This window comes from Neoarius graeffei, chromosome 22, assembly GCF_027579695.1.
Source record: "Neoarius graeffei isolate fNeoGra1 chromosome 22, fNeoGra1.pri, whole genome shotgun sequence".
Lineage (NCBI taxonomy): Eukaryota > Metazoa > Chordata > Actinopteri > Siluriformes > Ariidae > Neoarius > Neoarius graeffei.
This window is the reverse complement of record NC_083590.1, coordinates 52,678,286-52,691,362: the sequence shown is the minus strand read 5'-3', so window position 1 is coordinate 52,691,362 and position 13,077 is coordinate 52,678,286. Positions and strand designations below refer to the sequence as shown.

The window sequence follows — 13,077 nt, the reverse complement described above, 5'->3', positions numbered from 1 at the left end:
ACAGGTTGTTAGGTATGCCCAATGTCACCTGAATAAGTAGAAACAGTAGACATTTTGCGCTGAGTGCAAGCAGGGACTCTGGCAAAACTAACTATGACAGCATAACTAAAAGGGGAGAGCTAGAAGGTAACATAGGCATGAGAGCGCCCCGGGACATAAAGCAGCAGCCACTACACCGTCAACAAACTCGAGTGAGCAAGCGAGTGGGGGACTGACAACATCAATACATCCCAGCTTACCAAAACACTATGTCTGAGGACCCTCCAGATCTACTCCTTTATCTCATAAAACACTAACAAAAGACTTGACTAAACAGGTATGTTTTAAAGGACATGGGACATGAAACATAAATGCACGCTATATCAGTTTCTTTCCATTAAAAATATGAATTAATTGCATCAACAAATACAAAATCATCTATTAAATTCAGCAAAATCTTTATATTCGTGATGATTATATGGCATTTCTGCTCGAGCTCCGATATGCATATTTTACAACCGGAAGAGCCGCTGTCACGTGATCATACGTCACAAAAACTTTCGGGCACAGCACAAGCGGGTAGATGAATGGAGAAGTGAATGACAAGAAAATTGTTTTTATAGTCTTTAACGTACATTGAACATCATGGTGTATTGTGCTGCTTATGGTTGCAATAATTCCAATGGGAAATGCCCTGGAGTAAGTTTTTTTGCATTCCCCAAGGACCCGAAGCTGAGGAAAGTGTGGGCTCACTACTGCCGTAGAAAAAACTTTGCACCTACTGTTTCCAACAAACTGTGTTCGGACCATTTCACTGAGGATTCTTTCAACATTAATACTCAGGTACTGAGCGATATTAATTGCCAAGCCAAATTTAAGAGGCCGTATAGCCGGGTTCATGGAGGCAGTGATAGCGCCATAATATACAGGGCCTAACATTCCTACAACTGTAGAGACAGTCAAGAAATCCTGTAACATTAATGGACATTTAAATAAATGTTATGTTGGTAAGTTTGTTTAACTTTTCTTAATTTTCATCTCTTTCGCCAAATGGTGTAGTGTTGTTGGCTGTGTGATGGCGTTTCGCCATTTTGAATGTTTTCATCTCGGACTCTGGAAGCATTGTATCTCAATCAATCTCGAAAAATATCAGCAAAAAAAAACTAGCTTGCAACGGACTTTAGCTAGATCTATGATGAACTTTCAATGTATGATACAAAAATAATATTTCTTTCAACAGATCATTAGCCTTTGAGCAGAATTGTTTTTAACTTACCAGGAAGTGTTATCGAGCCGACCGCTTTCAGTTTCATGGGGATTGAATGAACTCTCACTCTCAGAATCATCTGACCCGTCAGAGTAAAGACAAGATCCATGTTCATGTGAATTTCCAGCTATCGGTTCGAATTGATAGGGTCTAACTTCACATCTCTGTGAAACATCGGGAATGTCACTGTCGATGGTGTCCATTTCGGTAACCTGTTTACATTAGATTCATTAGATTCCCAAGCGCTGACTCCTTGGAAAGTTTTTGTGACGTCACGGGTCACGTGACCACCTAGCTAATTAACGAATCATTGTTTTACGCTGATGTATAAAAAAGTTGAATAATGTGATGATTTTCACATTTTTGATGCCCTGCAGTGATTTAGATGGCATTTGTTATGTCCTTTATACATACAGTTGTGCTTGAAAGTTTCGAACCCTTTAGAATTTTCTATATTTCTGCATAAATATGACCTAAAGCATCATCAGATTTTCACACAAGTCCTAAAAGTAGATAAAGAGAACCCCGTTAAACAAATGAGACAAAAATGTTACACTTGGTCATTTATTTGTTGAGGAAAATGATCCAATATTACATATCTGTGAGTGGCAAAAGTATGTGAACCTCTAGGATTATCAGTTAATTTGAAGGTGAAATTAGAGTCAGGTGTTTTCAATCAATGGGATGACAATCAGGTGTGAGTGGGCACCCTGTTTTATTTAAATAACAGGGATCTATCAAAGTCTGATCTTCACAACACATGTTTGTGGAAGTGTATCATGACACGAACAAAGGAGATTTCTGAGGACCTCAGAAAACGCGTTGTTGATGCTCATCAGGCTGGAAAAGGTTACAAAACCATCTCTAAAGAGTTTGGACTCCACCAATCCACAGTCAGACAGATTGTGTACAAATGGAGGAAATTCAAGACCATTGTTGCCCTCCCCAGGAGTGGTTGACCAACAAAGATCATTCCAAGAGCAAGGCGTGTAATAGTTGGTGAGGTCACAAAGGACCCCAGGTTAACTTCTAAGCAACTGAAGGCCTCTCTCACATTGGCTAATGTTAATGTTCATGAGTCCACCATCAGGAAAACACTGAATAACAATGGTGTGCATGGCAGGGTTGCAAGGAGAAAGCCACTGCTCTCCAAAAAGAACATTGCTGCTTGTCTGCAGTTTGCTAAAGATCACGTGGACAAGCCAGAAGGCTATTGGAAAAATGTTTTGTGGTAGGATGAGACCAAAACAGAACTTTTTGGTTTAAATGAGAAGTGTTATGTTTGGAGAAAGGAAAACACTGCATTCCAGCATAAGAACCTTATCCCATCTGTGAAACATGGTGGTGGTAGAATCATGGTTTGGGCCTGTTTTGCTGCATCTGGGCCTGGACGGCTTGCCATCATTGATGGAACAATGAATTCTGAATTATACCAGTGAATTCTAAAGGAAAATGTCAGGACATCTGTCCATGAACTGAATCTCAAGAGAAGTTGGGTCATGCAGCAAGACAATGACCCTAAGCACACAAGTCGTTCTACCAAAGAATGATTAAAGAAGAATAAAGTTAATGTTTTGTAATGGCCAAGTCAAAGTCCTGACCTTAATCCAATCGAAATGTTGTGGAAGGACCTGAAGCGAGCAGTTCATGTGAGGAAACCCACCAACATCCCAGAGTTGAAGCTGTTCTGTCTGGAGGAATGGGCTAAAATTCCTCCAAGCCGGTGTGCAGGACTGATCAACAGTTACCGCAAACGTTTAGTTGCAGTTATTCCTGCACAAGGGAGTCACACCAGATACTGAAAGCAAAGGTTCACATACTTTTGCCACTTACAGATATGTAATATTGGATCATTTTCCTCAATAAATAAATGTCCAAGTATAATATTTTTGTCTCATTTGTTTAACTGGGTTCTCTTTATCTACTTTTAGGACTTGTGTGAAAATCTGATGTTGTTTTAGGTCATATTTATGCAGAAATATAAAAATTTCTAAAGGGTTCACAAATTTTCAAGCGCCACTGTAATTATACCCAGAAAAAAATCCATGTCCCATGTCCTTTAAGCCTAGACTTAAATGCTGAGACTGTCTGATTTCCAAACACTGCTTGAAAGGCTGTTCCATAACTGTGGGGCTTTGTAAGAAAAGGCTCTGCCCCCCTGATGGAGCCTTCACTATACAAGGTCCCAGCAGATAGCCTGCACCTTTTGATCTAAGTAGGCGTGGCGGGTCATAAGGGACCAGAAGTTCGCTCAGGTACTGTGGTGCGAGACCATTCAGTGCTTTGAAGGTCAACAGTAGTACTTTATAATCAATACGAAATTTGATTGTGAGCCAGTGCAGTGTGGATATGACAGGGGTGATGTGGTCATATTTTCTAGTTCTCGTAAGGACTCTTGCTGCTGCATTTTGAACTAACTGGAGCTTGTTTCTGCACTTATTGGAACATCCAGACAGTAAGGCATTACAATAATCCAACCTGGAGGTAATGAAAGCATGAACTAGTTTTTCTGCTGTCATGTAGTGACATTAAATTTCTTATCTTAGCAATATTTCTGAGATGAAAGAAAGCTATCCGGGTAATGTTATCGATATGAGTTTCAAATGAAAGACTGGGGTCAATAATCACCCTGAGGTCTTTTACTGCTGCACGTGAAGAAACAGAAAGGCCAACCAGAGTTACTGTGTAATCAGAAAACTTACTTCTAGCTACATGTGGTCCTAGTACAAGTACTTCAATCTTGTCAGAATTAAGCAGAAGGAAGTTAATAAGCATCCAGTGTCTAATGTCCTTCACACATTCCTCAATTCTATTAAGCTGGTCTCTCTCATCTGGTTTTGCAGAAACATACAACTGTGTGTCATCAGCATAATCATGGAAACTAATGCCATGCTTTTATTTATATATATATATATATATATATATATATATATATATATATAAAACCATGTCCAGTCTTGGACATGTGTAGGTCCCCGGATCTACAGCGATGACATAGGGATGTCATTCGGATTGGACAAGTGTGGCCGGATGGTCTCAAAGAGAGGCAAGATGGTCCAGACTGAGGGGATTGACCTACTAGAGGGCAACATAGGTGATATCCAAGACAGCTACAAGTACCTTGCATCCCACAGTCTAATGGAAACCATGAAGAGGCCACAAGGAAGTCAACCACAGCCAAATACCTTCAGAGAGTAAGGCAGGTCCTGAAAAGTCAGCTGAATGGTAAGAACAAGGTCCGAACCATCAACATGTACGCACTACCAGTCATCAGATACTCCGCTGGTATCATAAACTGGCCAAAGGAGGAGATAGAAGCCACAGATATCAAGACTAGAAAGCTCCTCACCATGCATGGAGGGTTCCACCCCAAGTCCAGCACCCTGAGACTATACACTAAGCGGAAAGAGGGAGGCCGAGGGCTAGTGAGCATCAAGACCACGGTCCAGGATGAAACATCGAAAATCCGAGAATACATCAGAAAGATGGCCCCAAAGGATGACCTGCTAAGTGAATGTCTCAGGCAGCAGAACCCTGATGAGAGTGCAGAGGAGGAGGAGGAACAGACAACCTGGAGGGACAAACCCCTACATGGCATGTACCACCGTCAGATAGAGGAAGTGGCTGATATCAAGAAATCCTACCAGTGGCTGGATAATGCAGGACTGACAGACAGCACAGAGGCACTAATCATGGCAGCACAAGAACAGGCCATAAGCACAAGAGCCATAGAGGTCAGGATCTACCAGAGTAGATCAGACCCAAGATGCAGACTGTGCAAAGAAGCCCCTGAAACAGTCCAGCACATAGTAGCAGGGTGTAAGATGCTAGCTGGATCAGCGTACATGGAGAGGCACAACCAAGTGGCTGGGATAGTATACAGGAACATCTGCAACCAGTATGGAATAGAAGTACCCAAGTCCCAATGGGCCATACCACAGAAGGTGGCTGAGAACAACAGGGCCAAGGTTCTGTGGGACTTCAGCTTCCAGACTGACAAACAGATCCTGGCTAACCAACCGGACATAGTGGTGGTGGACAAAGAGCAGAAGAGGGTGGTGGTGATAGATGTGGCGATCCCAGCTGACGCCAGCATCAGGAAGAAGGAACATGAGAAACTTGAGAAGTATCAAGGGTTGAAAGAGCAGCTGGAACGGATGTTGAAAGAGCAGCTGGAACGGATGTGGAAGGTCAAGGGCTGCGTGGTCCCCGTGGTAGTGGGGGCACTTGGGGCAGTAACCCCCAAACTGGGAGAGTGGCTCCAGCAAATCCCAGGAACAACATCTGAAGCCTCAGTCCAGAAGAGCGCAGTCCTAGGAACATCGAAGATACTGCGCAGAACCCTCAAACTCCCAGGCCTCTGGTAGAGGACCCGAGCTTGAGGATGATATGGATACCACCCCCCCGCCGGGGGTGAGAAGGAGATTTTTTATGTATGTGTGTGTGTGTGTGTGTGTGTGTGTGTGTGTGTGTATATATATGTGTGTATATATATATGTGTATATATATATATGTATGTATATATATATATATATATATATATATATATAAAAGTGGGCCTAAGACAGAACCTCGTGGAACACCAAACTTTACCTCAGTATGTCTAGAAAAATCACCATTTACATCAACATACTTATAGCGATCAGTTAAATAAGAGCTGAACCAGGAGAGGGCCGTTCCCTTAACTCCCACAACATTTTCTGGTCTATCTGGAAGAATGGAATGATCAGTGGTAACAAATGCTGCACTAAGGTCAAGCAACACAAGCAGCGACACACAGCCCTGATCAGATGCCAACAGTAGGCCATCTACTACTTTCACCAGTGCTGTCTCAGTGCTATGATGAGGTTTAAACCCTGACTGATACATTTCATGGATGTTATTCCAATGTAAATATGAGCATAACTGCTGTGCGACAGCTTTTTCTAGGATTTTGGCGATAAAGGGGAGGTTTGATATTGGCCGAGAATTGGACAGCTGACCGGGATCAAGGTCAGGTTTTTTAATCAGGGGTTTGATAACTGCTAGTTTAAAGGATTTGGGTACATAACCAATCCTAATTGAAGAATTTATTATTTTTAGAAGTGGTTCAATTACTTCAGGTATTTATCTGTTTGAATAGATTTTTAGGTAAGGGATCCTCGTTCACAAGTTGAGGATTTCGATGCGGAGAATAATGAAAGTAATTCGATTTCTCTCAGGGGAGTAAAACATTCTAATTGCTGATATGATGCAGTTATATTGTTAACTACAGGGTTATTTAAATTGTCACTTAAGTTGTTTGGTCTTAAATTAGTGGTTTGAATTTTTTTTGTCCCATATTTTCAATTTTGTAATTGAATTTGTCATAGCATGTTCAGACAGGTGGCCACCTACAGCAACACTACAGATCTCCAGGAGTACACGGAGACTGTCACTGCCTACATGAGGAAGTGTATGGACGACATTACAGTCACCAGAACCATCTCCATTTGGGCAAATCAGAAGCCATGGCTGACGGGGGAAGTCCACAGGCTCCTGAGGGCTTGGAATGCTGCCGTCAGAGCTGGGGACGAGGTGGGCCTGAGGACAGCTAGGACCAACCTGTCACGAGGCATCAGGGTGGCCAAGAGACAGTATTCCAGGAACACTGCTGTCTACTTCAAAGACAGCAGAGACTCCAGGAACCTGTGGTGGGGGATTCAGACCATCACAGACTACAAGCCTTCGCCGCAGACCTGTGATAACTCCACCTCTCTGCTGAATCAGGTGAACAACTTCTTCGCTCGCTTTGAGGCAGACAACAGCACCATGGCACAGAAGACCCCTCCACCTCCCGGTGACCAGGTGTTGACGCTGTCCCCAGACAGCATGAGGAGAGTTCTCAGGACGACAAATGCACGGAAAGCCCCGGTCCTGATAACATTCCTGGTCGTGTCCTGAGAGACTGCGCTGAGGAGCTCACAGATGTCTTTACAGACATCGTCAACATCTCGTTGAGCCAGGCTGTTGTCCCCACATGCCTCAAAGTCACCACCACCATCCCGGTCCTGAAGAAGCTGTCTCCCTCCTGCTTCAATCACTACCGCCTGGTCGCACTCACTCCCATCCTCATGAAGTGCTTCGAGCGGCTAGTCATGCGGCATATCAAGTCTGCCCCCCCCCACCCTGGACCCTTTCCAGTTTGCATATCAGTCCAACTGTTCGACTGATGACGCCATCTCCACTGCCCTCCACTCAGCCCTCACCCACCTGGAGACAAAACACTCGTACGTCAGAATGCTGTTCATAGACTTTAGCTCAGCATTCAACACAGTCATTCCTCAGCAGCTCATTCATAAACTGGACCAGCTGGGACTCAACACCTCCCTGTGCAGCTGGCTGCTGGACTTCCTGACAGGGAGACCACAGGCTGTACGGGTCGGCGGCAACTCCTCCAGCACAATCACATTGAACACGGGGGCCCCCCCAAGGATGTGTGCTAAGCCCCCTCCTCTTCACTCTGCTGACCCTTGACTGCACACCAACATCCAGCTCCAACCTCTTCATTAAGTTTGCGGACGACCCGACTGTGGTAGGTCTCATCAACAATGGCGATGAGACAATCTACAGGAGTGAGGTGAGCCGCTTGGCCATGTGGTGCAAGGACAACAATCTCCGCCTGAACGTGGAGAAGACGAAGGAGATTGTTGTGGACTTCAGGAGAGCACACACCCAGCATGCTCCACTATCTATCGACGGTGCTGCAGTGGAGAGCGTGAGCAGCACCAAGTTTCTGGGTGTGCACATCTCTGAAGACCTGTCCTGGAGCAACAACACCGCATCACTGGCCAAAAAAGCCCAACAGCGTCTGTACTTCCTCCGCAAACTGAGGAGAGCAAGAGCCCCGGCCCCCATCATGCACACATTCTACAGAGGCACCATCGAGAACATCCTGACCAGCTGCATCACCGTGTGGTACAGCGCCTGCACCGTGTCCTGCTGCAAGACTCTCAGCGCATCATGAGAGCAGCTGAGGGGATCATTGGTGTCTCTCTCGCTTCTCTTATGGATATCTATAACTCCCACCTCACCCGCAAAGCCATCAGGATTGCAGATGACCCCACCCACCCATCTCACAGCCTCTTCAGCCTGCTGTTGTCGGGGAGGAGACTGCAGAGTCTCCGGGCCAAAACCAGCAGGCTCAAGCACAGTTTCTTTCACCAGGCAGTCAGGAGGCTCAACTCCCTCCCTGTTCTGCCCCTCCTCCCCCCTCTGCCCCCTGCCACAGATTCTGCCCGTACTCCCCCCTGCCCCCCCTTCAGCATCTGACATCATGTCACCCTCACAGTCCCCCCCCAACACACACACACACACACACACACACACACACACACACACACTTCATTCATACACTGAACTCAGGGACTGCACGTTTCACTTTACCTCGCTCATTTGAACTATTCCGCACTACCTCACCTTAACAGCTATTAGTTTATACTGCTTATTTCATGTTTACCTGCTATACCTCAAGTGCCCTTGACTGTTTATTTTATGTCCTTTTGCTCCAATTTATATGTTCGCAGGGGTCCGGTCACCCGAGGCGACTTAATTTGTCATTTGGCGGGTAGTTGAAAATAAAAAATATATATGAAGCGAGGATTCAGACACACCGTCAACTAAAGCCGCCACATATTAAGCGTGTGCCATGTCTGTGCTAATCGATGTGTTTATCGGCAGGACGGAAAATACCGAAGAATTCCGAATCATATCGTGTACAAGTCAGGCTGTCGTTTTTTTCACTACTGCGCATACATATAACACATCTCGTTGAATATCGCGGTAATCACGTTATCAAATTCAGTAGATGTGGCCACATTATTGCCCATTTAAACATGTGTTTTTGTTGTTGTTTACATCTACATCTGCCAAAGCTACGTTGCGATGTGGAATTTTCTGAAAGGTGTACAGAAACCGCCAGAGACAGGGACAAAGCAACCTCGGTCTGAAGAGGAGAAAAAGGCTGCCGATAAAGCATACAAGAAGGAGAAATGACAAAGGACTTATAAGCAAACGTGGGAGCAGGGTAGGCCTTGGCTGTGATACGATTTTTATGGAATAATTAATTTTTTTTCAAGTTGATTCCTAGTCAATATGAAGCTCCTAATGCTTTCTGTCTCATAAATGGTTAAATACAGAAAGCATGTTGGACATATTTTGGGTGCTATAGTCATGATAGTAAGTATATTTGTTTTCAATACTCATACACCAAGTTGCCAAGTTTCCAATATAATATTATTTGTTATTATATTATGGTGCTCTGTGTTGTTCTCATTTATGTATTTAACAACAGTATCAAAATACTCGGGTCTTGAAATAAATGCACATTAGTCATGAACAATGGTAACTACTCTCTTTTGTGTTATTTTTGACAGAAGTAAAATTCATACATGAACAAATTTTGGCTAGTTGATTTTCTGTTTGGCTAGTTACTTTGGAAGGTTACTAGTCTGGCTGGGTGATGAAAAAAATATATGAATTTCTAGGCCTGATATATTAGTGTTTAGTCTATGTCTATTTCTTATCTAGAGTGTTTATACTGTTTATATTGTTTATTTCAATTATTCTATTTTTATTTATTGCATTGCCTGTTTGCACCGTGGGTCAGAGAGGACTGAAATTTCATCTGTGCTCTATGTCGAGCATGTATAGCATTTGACAATAAAGTTGACTTGACTTGAAAAAACTCATGAAGTCATTGCTACTGCAGGTGATACTGCAGGTGTGCATGTGTCTATATTGGTCTTGTTCCTGGTTAATTTTGCTACAGTATGAAATAGGAATCTAGGATTACTTTTATTATCTTCTATTAGGGTGGAGAGATATGTTGCTCTAGCAGCACTAAGAGCTTTTCTATACTTCAGGAAGCTCTCCTTCCAAGCTAATTTGAACACTACTAATTTTGTTTGATGCCATTTACATTCCAATTTTCAAGTGGTCTGTTTTAAAGTGCGAGTGTCATTGTTATACCAGGGTGCTAATTTTTTTGTCTCTGACCATTTTCCTTTTAAGAGGAGCTACATTATCTAAAGTATGGCGGAACGTTGACTCTAAGCATTCAGTTGACTGATCAAGTTCTGCAAGGGCTGACAGTGACCCAACCAAAGTTGATAACTCTGGGAGATCATTTATAAAGCTCTGTGCAGTAGTTGATGTGAATGTATGTTTAATACAGTAGCATGGTGAGGTGCATATATTATTACCCAGACATATTTTGAATGAGATGATCTGAGATAACTTCAGACTGTGGAAGTGTGACTGCACTTTCTATGTTTAACGCAAATGTTATTATTAGATCGAGAGTGTGACCACCATTATGGGTCGGTCCTATGACATTCAGATTAACCCCTACTGAATCTAAAATGGACACAAACACTGTTTTCAAAGGGTCTTCTGGGTTATCGAAGTGAATATTAAAATCTCCGACAACTAAAGCTTTGTCTAAGGAAATAACCAGGTCTGAGATAAAATCTGCAAATTCAGAAAGAAACTCAGAATATGGCCCCGGGGGCCTGTAAATAATAAGTAACTGGGTCGACTTATTTTTTGAGGCTACATACATTATATTAGTATGAAGAACTTCAAATGTATTAAATTTATAACCAGATGTGTGTTACACCTAGATAATCATTATAAATAACCATGGCGCTTCCTCCTCTGCCAGGTAGATGAGGCTGGTGTATGTAACTGTATCCAGGAGGACTTGCTTCATTTAATACTATATATTCATTTGGCTTAATCCATGTTTCAGTTAAACACAGTACATTAAACTTCTGATCAGTAATAAGTTCAATAACCATTAGCGCTTTAGATATAAGCGATCTAGTATTTAATAGGCCCACCTTTAGATCAAAGGTGCTGGCAGCGGCTGTACAGTTAGTATGATCTAATTTTATATTGATTAGGTTACTGGAACAAACTATCTGAGTGTTTCTACTTTTTTGTTTTGCTCGGGGAACAGACAGTCTCGATGTAGTGGACCCTGAGTGATGACTCTCTGCAGCTAGCAGACAGTCAGTGTAGCCTGTTCGTCTGCTCCCTGGCCTTGGCTCTGGATTGTCAGAAGTTAACTAGACCTGTTCCGAGACTATAACCTATGCTGCAAGAAATGAGAGCAGCACCTTCCCGAGTTGGATGGATACCAGCCCACCCTAACAAGCCAGCAGTGCCCTCAAAATTAGTCCAATTATCTATAAAGCCCACACTGTTTTCAGAGCACCACCTGGACAACCAGTAGTTCAGCGACCATAACCTGCTGTAAGCTATATCACCACACCGCATTGGGATGGGGCCAGAGCATACTACAGCATCGGACATCACCTTTGCTAATTTAAACACCTCTACAAAGTTACTCTTAGTAACCTCAGACTGACGAAGGCATATATCATTAGCTCCTACATGGATAACTATCTTTGAGAACCTGTGCTTGCCTAGGACCCTAAGATTCCCTGCTATGTCCAGCGCCCTGGCTCCCAGTATACACCTGACTAAAGCTGCTGGTGCCCCTAAAGGCCTAGCTAATTTCCTGTACCGTATGATAGAGTCCCCTATAACCAGAGCTCTTTCAGGTTTCTCAGTGGGTGCATCACTAAGGAGAGCAAACCTGTTCGACGTGGGCGAGCCTCAGTGGTAGCTTTGGCTCTATGCTTATGCTGCCGAGTCGTCACCCATTCGCCCTGCTGTGAGGGCTCTAATGCCGGAGTTGGGGGATTGCTAACTCCACCTAGGGCATCCAGACCTTCCCCTGCAGAAACTACATTGTTCTCATTCTCACTAACCTTCTCTAAAGTCTAGATACACACTTCTAAAACTGCAATCTTCTCCCTCAGAGAACTAACTAATCTCCACTTCTCACAAATAAAGCTGTCACTACCGACGGAGGAAGAATGACTAAACATCCTGCACTCAGCACACTGAACAAGTTGAAGGTGTGCCATGATGAAAGGATTCACGTACCTTAATCAAGAATCTATTGATATTAAAACAAATCCGATGTGGATGGCCTCCGCTTGTGGTCTTTATGCAGGAGGAGAAAAAAAAAGCTTCCGGTCTTGGTGTTCTTCCAAAAAAAAATTAAAATGTGGAAAAAGGAAAGTGAAAGTAAAATAAAAAAGAAAAGGGTACTGGAAAATTATTTGTAGAAAAAATAAAGATTAGTGATTAAAGCCAACACTCGCAGAAAAAAAGACTTGTCGCAAACAACTCGGAAACCAGGAAGTACGTTGCACAGAATGCACATGCACCACCTCTCCTTACTCTCCTCTTTTCCTCTAGTTATATGGAAGCCTACCACCAGTATCATCTAAAGTGGCATACAGGAGGCTGAAGTTAGCTGGACATTGTTAGACACCTGGAGAAAGTGGCATCGAAACTAGTTCTGTGGCAACTACTGAGTGGCAAGCGGACCGTGGGCAGGCAGGCTGTATCCTACATAGATGTTCTGATGAATGACAAATCTTGGAAGTGTTGAGGAACTACAGATGACCATGATGGACAGGGAGGGGCGAGATGTGCAGACTTGAAGCGAGCGGAAGTTCGGCCGAAGTAAGAAGTAAGTAAAAGCCCAACTCAGAAATCTCTGCATCCTGTTTTTGCTCTGGTTTTATTTTTAAAGTTGTGACCAGAAGTGATTTGTATCCCCACCACTTTGATGCTTCTTTTAGGATGTTGGTCTGCTCACTGCTATTCTTCATTCTCCATGCTGTCTTCTGTTTACAAAATAAGTTACATCTCCGACATTTAGATTGTCCACTGAGGGTCATCTTAATCATGTCATAACTGATCACACTTTAGCTTAGTACATGTGGAGTGGG

General features: G+C 43.4%; 1 protein-coding gene across 7 annotated transcripts in view; it reads left to right on the top strand.

The window, feature by feature from the left end:
- LOC132870936 (gastrula zinc finger protein XlCGF26.1-like) overlaps nt 1-13,077 on the top strand; it is a 148,276-nt gene that overhangs the window by 94,922 nt on the left and 40,277 nt on the right. For 4 of the 7 annotated variants that reach the window (XM_060904952.1, XM_060904956.1, XM_060904955.1 and 1 more), the window contains exon 2: nt 12,539-12,815. The exons of the other annotated variants lie outside the window; for them this stretch is intronic. Coding sequence is in view for 1 of the 4 variants with exons in the window: in XM_060904956.1 (XP_060760939.1) it covers nt 12,773-12,815 (43 nt within the window). In the remaining 3 variants the exon portion in view is untranslated. The remainder of the gene's footprint in view (nt 1-12,538; nt 12,816-13,077) is intronic. 7 annotated transcript variants of the gene reach the window in all.